General features: G+C 45.4%; 1 protein-coding gene across 1 annotated transcript in view; it reads right to left on the bottom strand.

The window, feature by feature from the left end:
* Window positions 1-25,084, bottom strand: part of TMEM131 (transmembrane protein 131) — a 943,143-nt gene that overhangs the window by 807,889 nt on the left and 110,170 nt on the right. The window contains exon 2 of the mRNA XM_085622890.1: window positions 14,310-14,371. Coding sequence (XP_085479016.1) covers window positions 14,310-14,371 — 62 coding nt within the window. The remainder of the gene's footprint in view (window positions 1-14,309; window positions 14,372-25,084) is intronic.

The following is a 25,084-nucleotide window of genomic DNA, read 5'->3' as shown; positions in this document are numbered from 1 at the left end:
TCCATTTTATTATCTATTCTTAGTAAGGCCTTTACCTTTAATATATCTTTATTTCAACTACAGTGAGTCATAAAAGAAAAACACAGAATAAACAGAAAATACAAATAGTAGAATCAAAAATTGAAAATCTATACCAGAATACACTTTATAGCCGGAAAATGAATACTGTCAAGTTAGCAGTGCACATAAGATGACAATACGACCAGGCAATTTGTTTGTTTTTAAAAATGGACCTGGAGGCGTGAAGATGATTATTAGCTGTTAACAGCACCATTGGGCTTAGGTTGTTCAGTATGGCTCTCTCAACTTGTAGCCATACCGGTGTGTATCCATTAGGAGGTGATATCCAGTAAGACCCCTGCTTTGCCAGAAAAACTGTTTGGAATATTCTGAAGTCTGCTAGGTTTACCCCTCCAAGTTTTTTCCCCAATCTTAGTTTTTTTTAATGCTTATTCGTGCCTTCTTCCCTCGCCATAGGAATTTAGTGATTAGGATGTCTACTTTCCGGTGGAAGTCATCTGTGAATGGGAGCATGCTGATCAGGTAGTTAATCATTGGGGTGATCATCATTTTGATCGTTTCAATTCTGCCCCACCACGCTATGAATTGTGGGGACCAGGCCTCCAAGAGTTTCTTTATCTTTTCTAGCAATAGTTTCTCGTTGTGGCCTAGTGTGCTCATAAGGTCGCTCCCAAAGTGTATACCTAGATATTTGATAAACCCTGTTTGCCAGGTTAGGCCTGATCCCCCTAGGATGTCCCTGGTGCAGTGGATGTTCAAAGGCTTGCATTCAGATGTATCCCTGTTGAGCTTGTATCCTGAGTGTCCGTAGTATTCCCCTATGGTGTCTATCAGGGCCTCAATTAAGGTCTTCGGTTGCTCCGTTACAATTAGAATGCCATCCGCGTATGCGGCAAGTTTTATTTCAACGCCATTAATATCGACCGCTTTTATTTTCCTGTTTACCTTGATGTCACGAGTCAGGGGTTCCAATGCCAGCAAAAATAGTGAGGGGGACAGTGGGCAGCCCTGTCTTGTGCCGCGTTGTAGCGTAAGTGGTTCAAAGAGTGACCCGTTAATGACAATACGGGCTTTTGGGTCCCCATACAGGGCCATCACCTTCCGTATGTATCCTTTCCCTAAATTGAAGGATTGCATGCATTGCTCTAGGAAGGTCCATGAGACTATCAAAGGCATCAAGGGTAATAGCTTCTGCTGGCTCAGTTTTTGTTGCCGTATGCTCCAGTATGTGGCAGAGAAGTCTGGTGTTGTCGTTAGACATACGGGTACTTAGGAAACCCACCTGGGAGTTGCTTATTAGGTTGGGTAGGACGGGATTTAGTCTGGCTGCTAAGATTGTTGCGTATATTTTGCAATCCACATTAATAAGGGGATATGGGTCTGTAGTTCTTGGGTGACAAAAGGTCCTTACCCTCTTTTGGGATGACTATTATGTTGGCTTCCGACATGGATTGTGAGACCATCCGTCTATCCGCACAGTGGTTATAGACCCACTTCATTGTAGGTTTCAGCTGCTTTAGGAAGGTCTTGTAAAAGGTGGTTGTGTACCCATCCGGACCGGGGGCTTGGTTATCTTTCATTGATTTGACAGCTATTTCAATCTCAGCGACGCTAATCTCTTGCCCTAATCTCTGTGCGTCTACACGAGTTAGCTGTGGAAGACCTAGTCTGTTGGGGTATTTTGTGCATGCCTCTAGATCCATGGTCTGGTCCTTTTTGTAGAGTTCCCGATAGAACTCTTGAAAGGTCGTGAGGATGTCTTTGTGTCTTGTGGGGGTTTTGTTGTTTGAGTCTGTGATGGATGAGATGGTAAATTGGGTGAGTTTATGTTTCAGTTAGGAGTAGGAGGCTAGTAGTTTTCCCGCTTTATTTGCTTCGCAGAGGTTAATGGCCTTGTATTTGTTAAACCACAGCCCTGCTCTCTCACTCAGGATTTTGTTGTATTCATACTCTTTTTTTGTTAGGTCTGCTAGGAGTTTGGTATCGTGTGTGGACCTGGCATGAGCCGTTTCTAGGCTTTTAATGTACTGCTCAAGTTGAGTTAGCTGTAAGTGTGTGTTTTTGTTTATTTTGGATTTAATTTCAATTATTGTGCCTCCGACGGTCGCCTTCAGTGCATCCCATAGGGCTAGTCCCCGGTGAGTCACTGTGACTGAGGTAGCCCGTTATTGCCTCCTCAATCTTTTTTTTGTTCTCGGGGTTGCTAGGACGTCACTGTTAAACCGCCACCTCCGGGGTTTGGCTTCGTTATGGCAGCCGCTCAGCTTTAGGCTGATGCATGAATGGTCTGAAACTAATCTAGGCGCTATGCCAGAGTGTTCTATTAGATGTGTGTGGGGCCCTGTGATTAGTATGTAGTCTATCCTGCTGTACCAATTGTGTGGGTTGGAGTAGAATGTAAAGTCCCTAGTATCCGGGTGCGCCATGGGTCCTTAAGGTTGAATTTGGAGCAGATATTCTTAAGTGTGATGTGTGCGTTCGTGGGCTGGTATTGTCCGGATGACTGCCTATCCATTATATGATCTAGAGGAATATTAAAGTCCCCCGCCACCACCATAACATCGTTCTGGTGGAGGCGATCTAGCTTGTGTGACTCCCCCTCCCAAAAGGTTGGGTCGTCTGTGTTTGGACCGTATATGGTAGCTACGTGGATAAGTTCCTCTCCTCTTCTCAGATGTGTGATCAAGAGTCTACCTTCTTCATCATGGTATTGAGATTCGAGAGTTAGATTGGATCTTTTCGATAGCAGTGTAATGACCCCTCGCTTCTTCCTTTCTGCAGATGAGCAAGCCATCTGTGAGATCCAGTTACCTTTCACTAGCCTAGCATCCTCCAGGGATAGTTTGGTTTCTTGTAAAAGGATGACATCTCCTTTAGTTTTAGCAAGGTAATCTAAGATCTTTCTGCGTTTAATGGGGTGGTTGAGCCCTTTGACATTGAGGGATACTATATTTCGGGCAGAAACCAAGTTTAGACTATTACTGAGGGCCATTATCTACGGTGAGGCATGTCTGGTAATCCCACTCTATGCCCCCAACTCGCGCTTGTATTATCGCCTGGCCGTGGTCTGGAGGGTGGTGCGTTCCTCTCCCCCCACCCCCTCTTCTCCCCCCAACGCGGTACAGCTACAGGTCTCTTGTGAACTGCTTGTGGACCGGGTGTCTTCTTTGTATCAGCAACTGTGTTAGGTCTCAATCTTATATAGGTTAACAGTACCTGTCTGAACCTTCTTGTCGAGAAAAAAAGAGGTGAAAGTGGAAAGGAAGATAGAGAAAAAAGAAAGCAAAGAGCTTAGCGACCCCCCCATCCCCCGTCATAGAAACATCGTATGCTGGACGTGCGACAGGGTCGCCGTCCCGTCTCACGGGGAGTAGTTGGTTTGTAGTTCTGTGTCCCCATGTTCCCAAGAGAGTCTACATTATCTATTTTTTTTGTTGTGCAATTTCTGTGTTAGTGGTCCCCCGCCCCCATCCCTTGCCCTTGTGTCTTTATAGGAAAAAAGGATATGAAGATTGTCCCGGCTTCTGTACAGGATACAGGATATGCCGATTGTCTCTTAGGTTGGGAGCCTTAATCAGATGTCGATTGTCGAGGTCCCGCCAATGCAGATTGTACTTGGTCTGAAGATCCTTCGGCAAGACTACATGTGTGCCTTGAGGTGCATTGAGGTACTTTGAGGTTGTTAGTTAATGAGGTAGTTGCTGAGGTAGCTAAAGAGGTAGATGATTTTGTTGCGGTAGGTGTTGTTTGCGAGTCTCTTGTGTAGGCTCGAGTCATTCTTTCCCCAGCTCAGGTGAGACGCTTTTGCTAGACCCGGCTTGAGAGGTCTCCATCTCTTGGGCTGTCGGGCCGTCCAGGTATTTGGCTAGTTCCTTAGGGTCGTCGAAAAGGTGGGAACGTCCGCTGTCACTTATCCTGAATTTGGCGGGGCCAATAAAAGAGAATTTTATGTTTTTCTTCCTCCTTTTATCTCGTAAGGCAAGGAACCCCTTTCTAGTGTCCACCGTGGGTTTAAAGTTGTCCTGCATTAATATGATCTTCTGCCCATTCCATGTGATCTGGTGGTTTTTACGTGCAAAGTTGAAGATGGCTTCCGTGCGCTGTGACCTCAGAGGCTTGCAGATCATTGGTCGGGCCACACTCCTTGTTGTGGATCTGAAGGTGGGGACTCTATATGCTCTATCAAGCTCAAACTGACGGTTGAATTTTAGGTTTGTAAGTTTGGGGACCATATGTTCGAGGAAGGCTAGGCATGAGCCCGCCGCGTCCTCCGCCCCCTCCGGGACTCCTCGAATTCGGATGTTCACCCGCCGGTTACGGTCTTCCAATTCCGCTGTTTGTTACTGGAGTGTCGCTGTGATTTTTGTTAGAGACTTCAGCTCTTTGTTTATGTTTATGTCTGCGTCTTGGATAGCACGTATTCTTTGTTCTGCTGTGGTTAGTCTGTTATTAACTGTATGCATGTCCGCCCTGACCACTGTTATCTCTAACTGTATTGCGTCTGTGGTTTGCTTTGTTTTCTTGGCCAGGTCATGGACATCTGCCAGCTTTTTTAGGATATCTCTAGGGTGCCGTTGATGTCTGGTTTCTGTTTGAGTGGTGAATCAGATATTGCGGGTCCACCCTTGTTCTTTTTAAGCTGCTGCTGGAGTCTTGCCTCACTCCCCGCCATGTTTGTGAGTCTCCAGTTTTCTTGGTTTACCCTAATTCGTCCAATTCTCCCTGCGCCTGGGCCACTGTGGTTTTGTGTTGGTTATTCGTTGGCCTGCCGGGATGTTTGGGCTCCACTGTTGTACACGGTCCGTCTTTTTGTAGTGCTCAAGGCGCTGGTTTCACTATGGGGATTTCTGAACCACTCACTTCTGGTAGGGCTCCTTAAAGCACTATGGAGCTTCCGGGGTCCATACTTTATACCCCCTGCTGTGCTTGTGGTGTCTTTGCAATGGTTGTGTGGGATCGTGCACTGTGCTCGGTTCTTGGCGCTTCACTTTTTGGCCCTTCTTGTTATCAGTCCCTTCTCATCCCTCTCTCCTTACCGGGATTTTTCAGGATTTTTCAGAATCACTCTTCGCTCTGTGGCAGATCATTTCAACCAGCTTGTGGTTTATGAGCTTTGGTGTACCTCTAAGCACCACTTCGCGCAGTCGCCTCACCCCTAATGCGACTGCAGTAGATCGCCTTTTGTTCTCACTACCGCGTACATCTACGCTTGTGCTCTTGGTAATTGGCTGGGCTGCGAGAGGGCCTAATAGTTTCTTCGCCTTACTGATTTAAAATTAACCGGGTTCCACACCCTTGGACCGTAAGCATTCTCACTCCCTCTGATCTCTGCTCTCGGCTCCCTGGCTTAGATGGCGGCAGTGTTTATTTCCTAGCTGATCTTCTGGTGCTCGGTTTCGCTGTGACCACCATTTCCCTTTGTCTTGTTGATCTCACGTCGGTACTTGCCCTTATTTTTCCTGGTGTCACCGCAGCATTTATTGTAGCCTCCCCAATCGCCTGGCGGTGCTGGTTAGGGATAGCGGCAGTTTAACCCTTCCGGGGGTTCCGCTTACCGTACACCCTCTGTTTGCGTCTTGCTGGCTTCGTCCTTGTGGACCACGTGTAGACTTTTGTTCGGCCTCGGTAGTGCCTTGTTGTGGTCGCTGCTTCTCTACTTGCCGGTTGCGCTCTCCCCGCGTATGCCCGAGTCTACTTTTTTTCTTTCACTTTTCCACTTTTATGCTCCTCACGCCGGTCCCACTGTCTAGCGTCTTCTACCGCACCCCTCACACCCTCTCCATCTAGCTCAATGAAACCAGTCCCTGGCTTTCACAGTGCTGGCAGCATGCAGTCAGGCAGGCTGGGGCGGTGGCAGCGGAGCTTACTAGGTTCCAGGTTTTGGTTTCTTTTGGCTGCCATCTCCCCTTTCTCTGTGCTCGCTGTCCTGGGCTCTTCACGACCTTTCTGTCCTTTTTCCGGGTGCAGGAGTCTCAGCGCCGGTGTCGATGGCGGCAGCTAACATTCCGATGTGCATATATGTTTTTCTGCACCGTATATGCTCGATGTAACTCTTGGGATCAGTGATTGTCTCCCCGATCCGACAGAACAGCAAACTAAGGCAAGCATCCTCCTTGTCGTCCAAGCCACGCCCCAAGTACTGCTACTTGTAATCCTCAGTCTTGGTAGTTAGGGTAATACAGCAGTACTGGGAATTTTATGGTCTATGGAAGATTGAGGCCCCATCGTAGGACAGGTCCCGATATAATAGTATGGCCTACCCTTCTGTCCCCTTCCAATATGGGAATATCATGTATATCAATTAGGCAGCTGCCCTGATTAACCAGCGAATAGCCAGGAACAGGACTAGCCGCTAAGGACGATCCCCTTTTCTAGACGGTTCATACGTTGCCATGCACAATAGTCTCCCCCAGACGTTAGTTGTGTGCTATTGTTCTTTCAAGTTTGGGCGATTGCCTGTTGCATATTTGCTCTCATGGTATTTTTTATTGTGAATTGTTTTATTGTTTATTATGCCATTGTTTTTGCACTGAGGTATGACTGACGTGAATTTGGCACGTGCAGAGAGGCACACTCCAGAATGACCCCTACGCACTTCCTGCCAGCCCCTCCCATCACTTGGTCAGGCAGGGCCACAATCACCCCTAGCATCCAAAAGTCATGGCACCTATCAGGATAGGAACCTGGAATGTGAGAGGCATCCATAGCCCGTCACGCCGTTATCTTATATACTCATATTTGAAACGCCACCACATACAAATAGCACTCTTCCAGGAGACACACTTGCCCTGGGAAGAAGTTATATGCCTACACAGATGCTAGATGGGTCAATTATATGCAACAAGTTATTCGGCGTACACACGCGGGGTTCTGGTGTGGGTGAGGCCAGGGACTCTCTTTCGGATGGTGGACACCATAATAGACACGGAGTGTAGTTATGTCATAGTTAGGGACGTATTGGACAGTAGGCTGATTGTATTAGCATCGCTTAATGCGCCCAATACTGAGCAGGTGGACTTTTTGGAACAGTTATCACAAAAGTTGGCCACGTAGCATGATGTACCGATGGTCTTGGGTGGCGACTACACTGTGTACTGGATGTTTCACTAGACCGCTCCTTTTCTCCCTTGACCGGCACGGCTACACACACTTCCGCTCAAGCGTTGACACATTGGGCCGCGCAATGCCATTGTTCCGATGCCTGGCGCCACAGAAACCTGCAGAATAGAGTGTATTCCTATTATTCGGGTGCCCACAGGCTTCATGTACGCCTAGACCGTTTCATAGTGTCAAATGATCTCCTACCGTGTATCCCTGGGTCCTCCTATATGGGACGAACACATTCCGATCATAATCCGCACGTGATGGAGTTACAGTGGGAGGCCGAGACACCGGCGATCCCAGTGTGGCGCCTCCAGCCGGATGTTCTCCTTGATGCGCCCTTCCGGGACTTATTAGCAACCACTATAGCGCAATATTTTGAGGAGAATGCGGGCACAGCCACGTCGCCATTGGTGGAATGAGACGCTCTCAAGGTGGTCGTTAGAGGGCACTGTTTGGGGGCGCAGGCGGGTATGCGGGCACAGCTGGAGAAGGAACTCACCACTTTAGAAAGGAGGTTGGCGGCTAGTGAACAGGCAGCCACTGATGGGTCCCAAAGACAGCTAGACTACCACAGGGAGGTGCATGCACGGTTGTTTGAGCGGTTGAGGTGTCTTAATTATGCCGCTCATTCGGCACGGACACACCACATGGGTGACAAAGAACGCAAATTACTAAATGCGTTACATAGCTGGCCCATACCAAGTTGCTTGGTTCTGGATCTGGAAAAGGCCTTTGATTCTCTGGAATGGCCCTATCTGGCGGGGTGATCACTACCTGAACATGGTTCGACTATTATACCAGCAACCCACTGTTCGGGTTTGAACCGTAGGTTAATTTCAGACCCCATTACAGTGCGCCGAGGGATGCGCCAGGGCTGTCCCTTTGTTCCCGTTGTTGTTTTCTTTAGCTATGGAGCCATTAGCGATGTTGCTCCGGGGTGATAGCAGGACATGGGGTATACAGCTGGGGGATGGGCTGCACGCCGTTTCCCTATACGCAGACGATCTGCTATTGTATATTCGTGATGTCACTGCCATCCCGACGTCCATTGCAGACGCGCTCAAAGCCTTTAAAGGGATATCGGGCCTTCGGGTTAACTGGGCCAAATCAGAGGTTTATTCATTTAGTGCGGATACGGCTGAAGTGAATGTGCTCCTTAATGGCTCGCTTCTCCCATGGTACCCTACCACCTTCCACTATCTTGATGTCCTCATATATCGGATGCCTGATGACTTGCTGAAGGGCAATTTGATAAGAGCAATCTCAGCTGTTAGGGCCCAAATGCAATTTTGGAAGTCAGTCCCACTACACGTCATGAGTCGCATTACCCTGTTGAAGATGATTGTTCTTCCCAAACTGTTGTACTATTTCTCGAATCTCCCGCTCTATGTCCCAACTAGGATCTTCCGAGAACTGGAACGCCTATTCCGAGACTTAATATGGAACAAAGGTAGACCACGAGTTGCCTTGTGAAAGTTGTATGCTCCTACTAGTCAGGGCGGGTTGGCTGTTCCCAATATGGAGCCGTATTAGATAGCTGCCCAGCTCCAATGGGAGACGAGATGGCTAGATGGCAGATGTCTGGAAGACACAGCGACCTTACAACAGCCTTGGACCCAATCCCAAATCTATCATCTATGCCATCCTGCTGCCAGACTCCCGCGAGCACCTCAATTACACTTGGGGCTGGCGCATAAATGCTATAGGAGGAGTTTGTATCTCACTCGCACGACACTTCCGTATGCTTCTATTTTACCATTGCTGGGGACACCAAGGGGGAGGCTGGGCACTTCTGACATAGCTCTAACAGCTTGGCACACTGCAGGACTAGATACCCTGGGCGATTTATACAGAGATAGCACACTACTGACGTTTGAGGCATTGGCGGAAGATACTGACTTGTCGGCAGGCCAATTCCTCTTACATACCTCCCTTCTGAGAGCCCAGTCAGCCGTCTGGGGAGACCCAACGATTGAACCACCAACGCATTTACTACTACAGTATTTACACATAATGGGGGCAGGATCACATATAGTACACTGGTTGGTGGTGGCACTACTTGCACATACTCTGAAGCCGATGCAACAACTCTGGGTCCTTTGGGAGGCAGATAGAGGCCAGCCTTGGACTGATAGGGAATGGGACGTTGTCCTAGCTGGCACTAAGTATGTATCGAGGAGCTCTAAATTTAAACTTATACAAATGTACATCATACAGAGAGCGTACCTTTCACCAGACAAGATAAACAAATATTTTAACGTTACCACCTCTACATGCCCACGCTGCCAGCAGCTCAATGCAGATCTGCTTCACATGCTATGGTCCTGCGCTTCCCTTCAACTTTATTGGCAGGAGGTGGTCACGACCCTTGCATTATGTACAGACTCATCACTGCCGCTTACATAGGAAGTTTGCATTCTAGGGCTTTATGCCAGATTCAAAAAACACAGAGGTGCATCAAGAGGGGATTAGCTGGAAATGTTCACTCACAATATGGGCGCAGGCGGAAAGTACAGCATTACATAGAGAGGAAACAGCGGGGCTCGGCAAATACCCCATAGCGCAATATTGGGCTACACTACTTACTGCCCTCAAACACGGCGGTACAGATGAGGGTGATGATACCCAGTCTGTTGATCTGTAGTAAATACACTAGAGACTCTGAGCTAAGATAGATGGGGTGGTTACACTTAGGAGCGTGTAGCATTGGCAGCCCGTGTATTCCCTAGTCCATTTTGGGAGATTACCCTGACCCTGCCCAATCACTAGCGTAGTAGTACTCTTTACCAGACGTACTGATCTAAACCCCACCCAGGCGAGCCACCATGTTGTAAAATTCCGAACATGCATTTTCATACCCAGTCATGCTATATTGAATTTATTTGTATCTTTTCGATAGCAGTTTTAATATTATATGGTTTCGTTTTTCTTGTAAATTAGAGAAAATATGTCTTATTGGCACTTTTCAGTGTTTTCTTCTCTTTTTATCACACAATTCCCTTACTACAGTGTTGCAATGATTATGTCCAATGACTATTTATATGCGTTAAGACCATGAGTGCCAGGCACCGATAGACTGGTCCTAGCCTGATGTGTTATAACAAGATATAGATGGCCTTGAATGCAGAATAAGAACTGTAATGTAGCACTGCGCATAAGAAATAGCACACAGTGATCCAAGAGAAAATATTATTTAGAGAAGCACATATATGTAACTGTGATTAGTATCCTAACTATTGTACCACAGTGTTGAAATCCATAATGCTATTCTTTATTTGCATCATACATGCCTGAATATTATTCTCAATTCTCCTGTAAAGTAATGTGATATAAGAAATGATAAAATCAGAAAACACCAATAAAGATATTTAAACAAAAAAAATGAAGAGGAGAAATGCTACTGTCTTAAGACTGGCGAGATATTGGAATTGTTAGACATTGTATTTTGAGGTGGATTAGTGTGCAAGTTTAGCGCTGACATTTAACAATTGTTATTCGTTACATATTTATAAATATGTCTATGAATATTTGGGAAACTGATAAGGTTTTGAAACAAGAGAACTTCATAGTGTGATGACTTCAGTACAGCTGGGGTGGTATCAGGACATCTAGGCATATGAACAACCATGAGGGTTATAAGGTGGTACCAGGGTGTGACTGCACAACAGAGCATGTCAATTGCTTCACAATTTGAGGTATATTTACACTTCACTCTTTTTGGAACTCATTTGGATTCAAGTGGATATTGTACGAGTTATAGAACAGCATGTTTATCAACTCATGGTGGCACCACACTCTGTCTCTATTTGATGTTATCAATATGCAATAACTTTTTGCTACACACGTGATAACTCCGATTATTCCATTGGCTAATCTACTAACACACTAGGGGTCTGGGATCTAGTGATGTATTCCAGGATCCCATGGAACACCTCTATACGTGTAATACGTGTTGGACATTGGAACCTGTGTAATGCGCGTATCAATAATACACGTAATTCCAGTCTATGGTTTACTTAATAACCCTGATAAAGTCAGTGGTTTATGCACCTAATGACAAACACATGTGTTGGCTACAAGATTGACCAAAGTGGCTACAGGATTCATTGAAGTCATCTGAAATCTTGGGAAGAAGACAGAATAAAGGACAAAGGAATTTACTTTATTTTGTACTAACATCTTTTGGACATTGGGCTGCTCAAGGGACCTATAAATAAGAATAAGCAACAGACCAGCCTATTGGTCATGGGAAGATTATAGGTTGTATGGATAACCGGAGATTTCCTACCACAAAGATAAATATAATTGGATAATAGGTCAACTAACAAACACCTGTAACTAAGGAAGGACGCCAGTAAGCAACTGCAGCCATCCCACCCGAACTATTCAGACTTTTCAGTTTTTCTTCTCTCACTGGGGTCGATGGTTTAGATTTTCCACACTCCGTATCACAGTACTTTCTTCAATAAAGAATCGGCCAATATCATCACAAGCTTAGAGCCAAATAGCAATCAACTGTAACACCACTAAACAATCAAACAGAGGGAACAATAAAGCCTTATTTGTAGGGAAAGTTAAAACATAACACTCCAAGTACCAAGTTCATCAACCCACAAGAAAACCTAACAAAATCGCAGATTACGGTAAATTCATATCAAACGAGATGTCAATGCAGATTCTCTTGTTCCATTTTGGTTGAGGATTACATGTCAATCTTCAAAGATTCACATGGAAAGTCGAAAAACTTATACAATCATTGTCAAAAATAAAAATGTGTATGTATAATCAGCTTGCTGGGTGAAGTTTATAACAAAAAAGTACACTGGTCAGACGGTCACGGTTGAAAAAGTACATCAAAATTAATCACATTTGTACAACAACGTTAATGTTCATTTGATTTATTAGTTTACATGCGGTCTTTAGAGCTAAGGACAGAACACAGTGGTGATGTCAGTTGGGAATTGGTTTTGTCGCCTTGCAAATTGACTTTGCAAGATGGTAAGACTTACAGCGTAAGTAAAAAGCTACACAGATGTCTCTGGTGTGCATGAACAGGACGGGATGCACTAATAAATCTATCCTCGACTCCAGAGGACTAATACAGCCAGTATATGTAAGCACCCAATGTAAAGAAACGAGAATCCCTCATTAACCTGGCCACAGAGATTCATAACCACCCCAAATGCGTATGTGTTGTGTTGGAGGGCTTTACAGCAGATTTTAATTTGTCTAGAACGATTGAAATGGAGTTGCACTACTCATGTCCTAATTCTAAAAGGAGTTACCTTGACAATGCAATGAAAGGCTTGGTCAATCGTACAGCTCTTTGCTCGAGTCAAGAAATGTGGTGCGAAATAGTGTACTTTTTTGTAAACTTTTGTGCAAACTATAACAAAATTAGGCAAATGGTGGGAATTGTGCTTTGCTAGTATCTCGCATGAAATTTTCCCACGAGGACATACATCAGCAAATGATGTGAGTTGCTAGCAGGAGACTGGTTCAAGTGAGACTTTTTTTTGCTAGAACCAGCCTCCCATCAGCAAAAAATTACAAGAAATTAAATAATTCAAAATGTCATGATATTCGCAAGCATAGCTAAAATTTCACAAGGAGCTCTCCTAGGTTGATTGCTTTCCTATCTTAATTTAAGAGTGGCTGCAAAAGTGTAGGAAACTTTCAGAGCTTGGGACAGGTAACACTTTATGTGCTACTTAGTTATTGCCATTAACTGTTAATAATGCATGGGTATGCCACGTTGTCTTTTCTGATTAAGAACACGTCCAGGGCCAGACGCATATGTACTGGAATGGCATTTCCACGACAGGTAATAACGATACCATAGGATTACACTGTTGAATCTTAACTTACCTGACCAATTCTCCACTGCAACAAAGCTAATACAAATCCCTTGGATCAAGCCATACAAGCCCCTAGTTGGCACACAGTAGTACAAAGAATGACATGTATTCCTCTGCTCAGTTTACAAAGAATATTGGGTCCAGGCTTCACCCAATTTGAGTGTGCATCATCATGCAGGTTGAGGTCAGACAAAATAGCTTGGCAATAGATGTCTGAAGTGCAACTCCGCTAACTTAGTAGAGGTTGTTGCATACAATTTCGAAGGAACTTGCGGTTATAACTTTAACAAATATTATTAGTAAACACAATGTACCATACAAATATTGTAATACAAAAACATGTTATGAATATTTGTTAATGTGGTGTTCCCGCCCACCAGCCCGTCTCCACACCTCTCAAATATTAAACCCACTTAGAGAGAAAACGGTTAACAAAAACTGTATTTAATAACTACATGGTCGAGGATGCTACACCAAAAGATGTGTACATCGATTATTTTGTGAAGACCAATGATTCTGAATGAAGCGCAACTAGCTCAATCCCACAGTCCACATTCCAAGATATGTGTGTAAATAGTGAGACCATGAGGCTTGTGGGAAAAACGCTTGCTGATGCTTGAATTCCCCGAGGCTTGTGTGCGACTGACAGAGGCGGTATGCTGTTAGAGAGGGCCTTAGATGGAGTGAACAAGCCCACTCATTAACTGCACAAACATAACTCATGTGACAGCCTTTCAAGCCCTGCCCTAATATGTCACAGTTTAAAGTGAAACCTACAGAACTTAACAACCATCGCTAAACCGTACGCCAATGGAAAGTAAAAAGCAGCATTGTCAATAAAACAAACGTACAATATGCAATTTATAAATATGAGCCCAAGTTTGTTTCTCTAATTCAGCTCTATTTACTACTAGTTGACCCGTGCAAAACTGTAAACGCATATAAAGCGCCAAAGAGGCGACCATGAGGGTCAAAATATCTTGCTGCTGTTCCTCAAGTTGTAACATATTTCAAAGCAGTTAACGTTAATTCTTAATACGGTACTGCGATTTCTGCAGCAATTTTGCCTTTCCGACTATAAAATAAATAGAAAAACATCGACAACAAATCTCACAATTAAAAATGAGGACTTAAATCTCTGGCTGCACTTCCGAGCTAATGTAAGGCTTACATTATGTAGGAATTATTACTGAGAGACATCATTGAAGGATGTCTAGCGATTAACTTAACTTGGCATACTGCTACAAGAACGCTGTTTATTTCAACAACAAAAATGCAGTTTAGTTTTAACGAAGGCGGTTCGCTTGAAGGCAAGAGTGTAGTTACCTGTAACAGGCCTCCTTTGTCGAAGCGCAGCACTTCTATCACATTATCAGACTGGATGAACGCTAGAAACAATACAAAAGGACATTTATTAGATACACCTTAAACACATTCAAATCCGACTTCAAGCACTCCCTGACATACTCGGTAATCATCTTATATTTTAATGCCACTCACACATTAATAATATACGTCCCGTTGCCTCATTCACTACTTCAGCAGTATTATAGGAAACACACAAAGGACTACAAAAGACACATTTGATGAAGGCTACGTACAAAACGCCACGCCCATTTCGCTGAAAGCTTGCAGGTGAATTCAAACTGTCACTATGTTGGGTGGTACTTGATAGTTTTAAACCAATTATAGGAAACCGAGAATGCTTATTTTTACTGAGCTAGTTGTAAAAGTGCAACTTAGAGTGAAATAGGAAGAAAATTTACAATAAAATGATCAATAAATAGGGGCCTGCTATGCATATAGGTGGCCATATTGGGAGATTAATAAGGAACATCTACAGTTCTATTTCGAAGAAGGAAAACACTCCTAGAAATTGTGTGCATGCCACAAAACATCCCTTCCCCTGCAATTTTCGGAAACGTAATTAACTCAGTGCTCCGCCCCTGTGAAAGATTACATTCCCATGAAGTACTTAAACATTTAAGTATTTCCCTCTGTGCAGTTTATAAGGGACTGTCACGTCATTTTTTTTTTAAGTGTCAGCACATCAAAGACCAGAAGCTATGTCAGAGCACTGCGCAGACAGCAGCTGCCCGATTCCATGAAGCTCTAAAATCAGAACCACCAAGATGCCAAGGCTGGCAGGACCGTAAATCAGGGAAGATGAGAGTTGGTCTAACAGGGGTCCCCGAATTGTGGAGCTAGTCCTCCTGCAAACCAGACATGGTCACAACCGACAAGGGTCCCTTTTCAACAAGCTTTGGCATAGCCAACAGGTCTAGCCTTTGGTACCTAATAAGTGTTTAGCCAGAGCTATTGGCTTTGCCAATGTCCTTAAGGTATATTGTAGAGCAGTGTAACTGCTGTGCAGCATGATGAAAAATTATAATAGAAAAGTATTATAAACATTTTTGTTACCTTATATATAACCAAGACAACATTATGTACAGCTGAATGATCCTATTAAAAAATAAAAATTATTTTTGTTTTTAGGTCGAGCCTAGCGCAGCTTGCATGCGCTGACCTGTGTGAGGCTTCTTGTGAGCACTCCAAGCTTCCCCGAGACTTCTCCGTGTGGGTCTGGCAACTCCCACACATTCCATTGGCCTTTGCGTGTGGCTTTCAAGAATGAAAGCACGCATTTGGCCAAAGATGGGTGCATGTCCCGCCTTTTCTCTAAGCGTTCACTCCCACGGCTTTTGGGTCTCAGGAGCGAGCAGCGGCACGCAGTGTGGCAGCTGCATTCCTCCCTCGTCATGGATAATTAAACACAGTGTGGCCGCTTTCACTTTAGCAGCCGCGCTTGTTTGGGTTGGGAGTGGGCCGGGGTGTTTTTGACAGCCGTTCCGAGATGCATTTCGAGGTGATCCCAAAGGGCGCGTGTACTCTGCTTGCACTGTAGACGCAGAACACTGAGCGGTGTTTCAGCTCATCGTCGAGTAGGGCAATGAAATTGGATACTAGATTTTTAGCTCTCTCTCCAAATACACACATGCTTGGCACTGTCGTGTTCATGCACTCTCGGGTGCTCCCGCACTCAGATTCCACCTCACTCCCAGCCTTTCCGCCTGCCTGGTGTGCCACTTTGGTTTCTCAGCAATACCTGCCCAAGCATCCGGATGTGAGGTCAACGAAAGTGACAGGTAAAGCGTGGAAAATGTAATTCTGCTGTCTGCTTGCTCTGACCTTCATGTCACTGCTCTGCACAAAGGACACAAGCATGTATATATACTTTATGTTGTCATATTAGCACCCCTCCAGCGTTTTGCTTTTGAGATATTGAATTACTTAATGTTATGTTGTTTATTCTTGTTAAAACCTTCTAAATAACGTGCTGGCAAAGGGGTTTCTGTGTGTACACCGATTATCATCGTTTCCTCTGTCGCAGACGACTAGCACTTGTCTGTACATAATATTTGTCTCCGTTTGCGCCTGCGGTCTATCTACGTCACCAGTGCAGTGATATAGTCACCCTTGTTACATGAAAATATTTCTTACTTCTTTTTTATAATATTTGGAGCGGGTGAGTTCTTTCAACACCCTTTTCTTTGCACTTAACCAGGTGTCCGCATGTTATCTTGGGAGGGGTTATATAATACCTATAACCGAGACATTCTTCATGTGAAAGATAATATTCGGAGTTGGCAGAGGGGTGTAGTGAAATATGGGAGCGGGCATCAGGGAGGCATTTGCCAGTCAACGTATTTTTCATTGTGAGACAAATTCAGGTTTGGCATACAACTTCTGCAGTGCTAGTCGAATTTTAAAGGGTGCTTGCGTTGACACCGAAAACGTCTGACTTTCACATCAGACTGTCACCATCAATTTTCTTTTCTCTCAGGATTTTAATTATTTTAGCATGTTCATATGGTTTCATAAATCCCCAATACAAGGCAGATCCCCTTGGTGTTGTAAGACAAGATTGCTGTTAAAAATGTTTAGGCTTATTCAGCTTCTTCTCACCACTGAAGTCATGAGGGACTGGGGATAACAGTGTTTATACTAAGCTTAAATTGACTGGGCAAGTTTAATGCAAGCGGGTCAAAGGTACAACTGCTTAGCTAGTCTCATCAACCACTCGGATTTCAACTGGGACTTTAGAACGAGGGCCTGTGCCGATAACATCTGGCTGCCAGCGCGTTCACGCCACTCTGTGTTCTGTGATTGAGTAGATATTAATGGGGGGGGGGGCAGTCCGCAGAAGACTCATCCATGGATTATAATTTACTAAAGCAGAGGCCACCTTTTCTTCCCTCCCAGTACATTAATTGAGTCATTTTATGAAGACCTGTACCAAGATGAGCGAGCTAAAATAAGCCAGGAAATATGTTTCTACTGCTTGGAAAGACCCATGATATTTTTTTCACTCAAAATCAGGCCCGATGTATCCCATTCAGTGTTAAACTTCTTTGATATTATGCCTCATTTTTTGCTGCTCTCTTTAGCAGCAAAGGTGTTGGGTGCGACATGCATAGAACATTTACAAAGGAAAAAAGAATAGAGTTCATGGCCGCACTGATTACCATCAGCCCACTAAATAGGCTCTGAAAGTTCTGTTAACCCCATTTTGAAGGAGCAGCGGACATACACTAGGGGAGAATGAACAGATGCCAGATTCCGAGGACCGACTGAGGTGATGTTGAGGTGGTGGTGTGCTGGTGTAGAGGTGGTGTTCAGGTGATGCTGGATGATACTCATGTTATGCCGAGTGATGCTGAGGTGGTGCCGAGTGACGCTAAGGTGGTGCTGACAGATGCTGTGGTGCTACATTATGCTGAGGTGGTGGTACGGCACTGGTGCTCAGGTGGTGCGGAGCTGGTGCTCATGTGGCGCTGAGTGATGCAGAGTTGGTGCTGTGCTGAAGTAATGCTGAGGTGATGCTGCGTTGGTGCTGAATTGCTGCTGTGGTGGGGCTGCGTTGATGCTGAACTGGTGGTGCACTGATGAGGAGGTCGGGCTGTACTGATGCGGAGATGGTGCTGTGGTGAGGTGTTGCTCAGGTGATGCTGTGCTGGTGCTCAGGTTATGCTTTGTTGGTGCTCAGGTGATGCTGAGTGATGATGAGTTGGAGCTGTGCTAATGCTGAGGTGGTGCTGCCCCAAAGCGGAGGTGGTGCTGCCCCAAAGCGGAGGTGGTGCTGCCCCAAAGCGGAGGTGGTGCTGCCCCAAAGCGGAGGTGGTGCTGCCCCAAAGCGGAGGTGGTGCTGCCCCAAAGCGGAGGTGGTGCTGCCCCAAAGCGGAGGTGGAGCTGCCCCAAAGCGGAGGTGGAGCTGCCCCAAAGCGGAGGTGGAGCTGCCCCAAAGCGGAGGTGGTGCTGCCCCAAAGCGGAGGTGGTGCTGAGGTGGTGCTGCCCCAAAGCGGAGGTGGTGCTGCCCCAAAGCGGAGGTGGTGCTGCCCCAAAGCGGAGGTGGTGCTGCCCCAAAGCGGAGGTGGTGCTGCCCCAAAGCGGAGGTGGTGCTGCGCCAATGCGGACGTGGTGCTGCGCCAATGCGGACGTGGTGCTGCGCCAATGCAGACGTGGTGCTGCGCCAATGCAGACGTGGTGCTGCGCCAATGCAGACGTGGTGCTGCGCCAATGCAGACGTGGTGCTGCGCCAATGCAGACGTGGTGCTGCGCCAATGCAGACGTGGTGTTGAATTACTATGAAGGTGGTATTGCGCTGGTGCTATGGTGGGGCTGCACTGCTAGTGACTTGGGGCTGCACTGCTGGTGACTTGGTGCTGCGTTGGTTGAGGTACACTGATGCAGAGGTGGTACTGTGCTGATGCGTTGCTGTGGTGGTGTTGAGTGATGCAAGGGGGATGCAGCGCTGGTGCGGAGATGGTGCTGATTGATGCTGTGGTGGTGCTGAGTGATGCTGTGCTGAGTGGTGCTGTGCTTGTGCTGAGTGATGTTGTGATAGTGCTGAGTGATGCAGAGTCGGTGGTGCTGAGTGATGCTGAGGCGGTGGTGCTGAGTGATGCTGAGGCGGTGGTGCTGAGTGATGCTGAGGCGGTGGTGCTGAGTGATGCTGAGGCGGTGGTGCTGAGTGATGCTGAGGCGGTGGTGCTGAGTGATGCTGAGGCGGTGGTGCTGAGTGATGCTGAGGCGGTGGTGGTGTGCTGAGGTGATGCTGCGCTGCCAACAGGTCTCACATTTTGGACCTTTTAAGTTTTTATCCATGCAGCAAGGCCAGTGAGAGGATGGGGGATGTTAGTGAAAGCGGTCTCCTGGTAACGAGGATTATTGATGGGTCCCGCATACTGCTTACTCACCCAGGTCATTAGACTCTAGAGCATCCCCTCAAGGCCGACTGTAGTTGATAGTTTTCAGTAGGTGCTGGATACAGTACGACTCGTGACATTAGGGATGAAAGCGGGATGCCATCTTTGGATGCTGGGTGCTGTAAGTAAGTACTGGTGGTGTCTCCAAGTGATGGTATTAGGTTTGCTATTTAAGCCAGCACATATGGGATCACTGGACCCAAGGAACACAATGCTGAACATCAGACTGGTACAATTCCCGAATATTTTCAATACCTGGCAAGGCAGATACTCAAATGTAGGTGAGGCAAGCATGTACCCGGTAAGATTCCTTAATTGTGCTTATGCCCATGGCGTGAGGGAACACTTTTATTGCGGTTTCCTGTCCTGTCAAGATAAGTATAAGTTTTGACTTAAGCCTGCCGTTTCCCAGGTAAAACACAAGGTTCGCCAGGAAATTTGCACTTTGATTAAGCCCTTCCGGATTCAGATATTGTTTGGCCCCTTTGCATTTATATTCTAAAACTGCTTATTGTACCCCTAATATTGCACTATCGAAGTCTGATGTTCAAATGTTACAATCATACCTCTGCATCAATGATTGCTGCCCAAATGTTACCCTGGTTAAATATCACCGCCTTCACCGCAAATTTGCACATTGGCTAGGCCCTTCCGATCTTAGATATCAATGTTGTGCACTTTTGAACCTTAGGTCAGTTTTGTTTACAGTAGCCATTGCAGTTTTAAGTCACAAATTGATGTCCAAATAGTACCATGGTTAAATGTCAGCACTTTCTCTGCACATTTGCACATTATTTAGGCACTTCAGGTCTTGGATATCAATTTTGGCACGTTCGCACTTTAGGTCATATTTGCTTACTTAAGCTCTAGCAATCCTGCATTAAAAACCGGTGCCCAATGTTACTCTGGTTGAAGGTCAGCATTTTCCCTGTAAATGTGCACATGATTAGGCCCTTCCGGTTTGAGATATTAATTTCTGGTACTTTTGCACTTTAGGTCAGACTTGTTAATCACTGCTATAGTGTTTTTGCATCCAAAAACTCATGTTCAAATACTATTCTGGTTAAATGTCAGCACTTTCTCTGTAAAATTGTACAATGCTTAGGCATTCCTAGTTTTAAATAGTGCGGGCATTTTTGCACTTTGGGCTAGACTAGCATAATTGTTAGTTTAGCAAATCCTGTATCAACGGCACCCGTTTATGTGAGAGTGTTTTATTATGATAAACAAACTCACTTCAAGATTTTATTGATGTGTACGATATGTGTTGTATGTTTAACAATGTTTATGGTTTTAATTAACAAACGAATTTACCCCCCACACACCAACCCCCAAAAGACCTAAAAATGTGTGCTATGGCTAGTGAGTGCGAGGTTAAAGGGTTCAGTCTGTAACATGCAGGATGCTGTTAGAGGGTATTGATGGTATATGAAGGTGATGGGGAATAGGAAGGGTCAGTTGTTTATAGAGACTAACAACAATACAGGATGATGATGTGCTAGCTTTGAGTGCAGTAACTCGATGATGGAGGCGGTCAGTGATTGGTGCCCGTAAGTGAAGTGTATGAGGTACAGTTTAGTCAGTGGGCTCTGGATACATGGTGCTTCAAGCGAGGCCTGTTGGTGCTGTATTTTGTTGCCAATGAGTGAGGTCTGTGGAGTAGCGGGCGGATAGAGGGTGCCGTCAATAGTGATGCAGCCTGTACTTTCTGTGTGTCGAAAGTGGAAATGGGCGATTTCTGTCAGTGGTGGATAGAAAATGGAGTGTGGACAGTAGGTTTTCGTTAGAGGGTGATTATGTTTAGAGCGCAGTTGTTCTTTAAAGAGTGCGTCAGCTTACCCGTTGGCCTGCAGTAATATGTATCCAAAGATAAAACTGGATTTTGCCCTCAGGCACTCAGAATTGGAAAAACAGAATGGTGTTTTATTGTTTATTTATTGGAGGTAGGTATAAAGAGCCCTCGTATAGATAATTCCCACATACAGATGAGTCAACAGCTCCTCGCACCACTGTCTTAACATAGCTCTGTGAAACAGCATGCAAATCAGGAAAACCAGCTATATTCCTGTAAGCTGGTCAGATCACACACTGTACCCTATTCTGTTTGAGTAACATACACCTATCAAACAACTTCCAAACCATGCTGCCTGATGACATGAGCTCAATCTCCACCCCCACCTCAATGCATAAAAAGAGCCACCCTACTCACGAGGCAGAAATAAATACCAACATGCAGCTATTTACTTCTTCGCTTGACAACTGTCCAGGAATTGCAAATGACATGAATTTCCCCCAAAAAATTGAACGAAACTAGTCACAGGAATTTTGAAGTGCAAAAATATAAAACCCCTACAGTACTTTCACATACTTACATAGGCCTTTGTGAATCAAAACCTTTGAAACTGGAAAAATGGAATACTCATATACACAGTGCAAATAGAAAGGTCTCTGCTCTCTTTGCACTTTTGCCATTAGGGATATTTTGGGACAGATGCACCAGTGTGTGTAAGAGGTGTAAAATAGTACTCCTAAAACACTACTTCCTGTATTTATAAATGTGCTTGAGTGTTGGTATTAAAGCGTCGAAAAACAGCAAAAGAAGAAAACAGAAGTGCCTAGAAAACAACACTACCTACTGGACAATGCTGGAATAAAAGAGCGTGCACCCTTCAGTGGCCCTTCCCCCTTCTCAGAAGGGCAACAGGTTTAGTGGAAAAAGAGAGAGACAATGCTCCTCTCCACTCTGCCAACAAACTGTCTAACATTAATCACTGCCAAAGGTGCTTTTTCAGTGTGCCCGAAACCTCTCAAAGAAGCAGATTTTGAACGTCAATGACAAAGAAAATGAACAGCAACAATCCCTTCCAGAAAGGACACTTCAGTACACAAAGGGAAGGGTAGCTTGGACCAGGAGGCATGGGAAAGGAAGAAAAAACAGTGAACTCACCCAGCACGTATATAACTGTGCCACTGTTTCTCAAACAGTCGTCATCTGAATGACTCCTGAAGGATAAACCGCTATGTAAGCCTGTTTTTAATCAGGACACAGTAACTCATGCATGACACGGGATATACTTAGATCGCTGCCATCTGGGGTGCAAAATGCAATATGTTCGAGTCTCGGCGTCGGTTCAATATCCTGTGATCCCGAACAAGTCACTTTCACCTGTACCTCTGTAGAGCGCCTGGATAGCCACGCTATATAAATCTATTATTGTAATTTAAATTAAACAGAAGAAAAACAAAACAAGCAGCGATCTCGAAGGGAGGGGGGGGGGCAGGCAAGCAGTGCTGTGGGAGGGGCAAAGGGGTGGGTGAGATGGCACAGGGAGATTAAGTGATGGCACTGCAAATGAAGCACAATTTAATTTAAATTCTATTCAATTAAACAAAAGAAAAATAGCAGCGACCTTGGAAGGGGTGGTGGGGCGGGCAAGCAGGTTTGTGGGAGGGGTAAGGGGGTTGGAGGAGAGGGACAGGGAGATTAAGTGACGGCACAGCAAATGAAGGCGACCAAAATTTAATGCATGAAGTAAACAGAACAGAACACTTAATAAGCAGAGGCAGGCCAACAACAACAATAAAAACAAGAGTGCTCTCAAAGTATAAATAACCTGAAGGGTAATGGACCATGTAACAGGGGCAGTCTTCATGGGAGGATACAAAAGTCCAAAAGAAGGTACTACTAAGTGTATTCACCAATCTAAAGCCAGCATTTACAAAGGACAGTAAGAGGAACCAATGAAAAAGATGGCCGTGCTCGTGAAGCCCATATTCTAGATGAACCATGCCTCAAAGAGACCGCGCATGCGATGCCTAGGAAACCTAAAAAACATTTCAGGGGAAACCAAAAGGGGATGATTAAATCAAAGTAATTTGGCACCAATGTAAAATTATTCAAGGGGGTTAGAAAAGCGTCAGATAATAGCAGCACATTGAAAACAGCGGGTGTTGAGGGTTAGAGCAGCGACATACTGCAGTCAAAAATTGCGAGTTCAGCATCTCTGGGATATTACCAGGCAGTCTGCAAGTATAGTTATTCAGCATGCTATCTGCCCACACATTTGCTATGCCTCTGTGTTCTCCCACTGGTCATTTCTGGTGTATGGGTGTCCTCGGAAATATCACAAAGGTATTCAAGGCTTCTAGGAACACAAGACAGCTATTTAGGTCTTGCCTGAGCCAGCGCTTTAGCGCTGCTCTGGCGAGAGTTTTAGTAAGAGGGATTTGGAAGTGCAGACTAGTGGATTTTCAGGCCTCCAACTACAGTGCATGTGCGCGGGGCACGCGCACCATTTGTCAGCCTGCGTGATCACTTTTGCGGCCGCTTTGATGTTCTCAGCGAGCCCCGCGGCCACTGAACATCAAAGCGGCTGCAAAAAGTGCACACCATTTGTCGGCCTACGTGCCTCTCTCCGCCTACCCCCCCCCCCTTATCCCACTTCCTGCTTGTTGTTTACGCGTGCTTAAGCGATCCGCATTTTAGCAGCCCTCCACCCACAGTGTTGCTCCCCTTCCCACTACGCATTCCCTCCTCGTCAGTTTAATTTTCCTTTTCCCCATCTTCCCACTCCCCCTTTGTTCATGATCGCGATCAGTTTTGATTTCACAGGCGGCCGCGTCACTTTTGATTGTTTATTTCATGCCGTCTCTCCGTGACTGTTGCAGCCCATCTCCGTTTCTCTTCTGCAGTCTTAGCTGGAAGGCTTCGCTCTGCAATGTTTCTCCCCACCAAGTTGGCTGTATTCTTCTATTTTGCCATGTTTTTTGTGTAAGTGATGAACCCACATAATCGTGGCAGAAATATACATTGCATTTGCTGGGTCATGCGGCTTTTGTATAGCGCAACTGTACCTGTTTCAATCACTGCTTTGCTCAATTGGATATTAAGCAAACTGCTGTCTACTGGGTGTGGGTTATCCCAATGGAAGGGGCTCAGTAGGGGAGGGAGCAGGCCTCGAACACTTAACCTCATCTGTTGTCTCCCCTAGTAAATAGCATGTGCGCGAGATTAGCTAACAATAATTACCAAAAACATAGGCTGACACAGAGCCAACACTGTCATTGTGTAACCGACGTGAAAATACACCCCAAGGGCCATGTGACTGTTCCGGCTCCCCAGAGTGTGCCATGCTTTTTACACCTCTGTATAAATAGGAGAAAATGTGTTCATCTGAAGGGGCAGCTCGAAACACACATGGAATGGCTGCATTTTCTACCGACTGTTCATTAGATGCAAGGTTAAGATTGGTCATCCCTGTCTCGGATGATTTAACAAGCGTGCCTCATTTGTTTTTTAGCTTTCACGTATTTCCTAGGGACAACTTTATCTGTCTCGCCAGCCAATTATTTTCATAAATCATAAAAAATCATACTTAAAATAGCCACTAATACCTACAGGGCCTTTCAGTCAGCCCTCTTCATCCATTGGTCTGTTCAAGTGCCATTCACAAATGTGCTGCCGTCCTCACAGCATTCAACAGGATGCAAATGGTCAGCCCACTTCTTCCATTGGCATTTCCTCCACTGTGAGAGTGACAGGCATTTGCCTTGGCTATGGGACTGGTTTCTGGACAGCACGCCTGCAGCCTACCTAACAAAAGCTAAGAATGAGAAGTTGAATAAACTGTGCTTACTGTGGACAAAAATAAAACAAGCATTGGCATAGCCAATAGGTCTCGTCTTTGGGACCTTATAAGTGTTTAGTTATCCAGCACAATATCTTTGGTGCAACAACATCAAGTGTTGCATGGCTAAACACTTCTAAGGTCCCAAAGGCGAGACCTATTGGTTATGCCAATGCATGTTCACCTAGAGGTCCTGCAGCAACAGATA

This window comes from Triturus cristatus, chromosome 8, assembly GCF_964204655.1.
Source record: "Triturus cristatus chromosome 8, aTriCri1.1, whole genome shotgun sequence".
Classification (NCBI taxonomy): Eukaryota; Metazoa; Chordata; class Amphibia; order Caudata; family Salamandridae; genus Triturus; species Triturus cristatus.
This window is presented reverse-complemented; position numbering and strand designations above follow the sequence as displayed.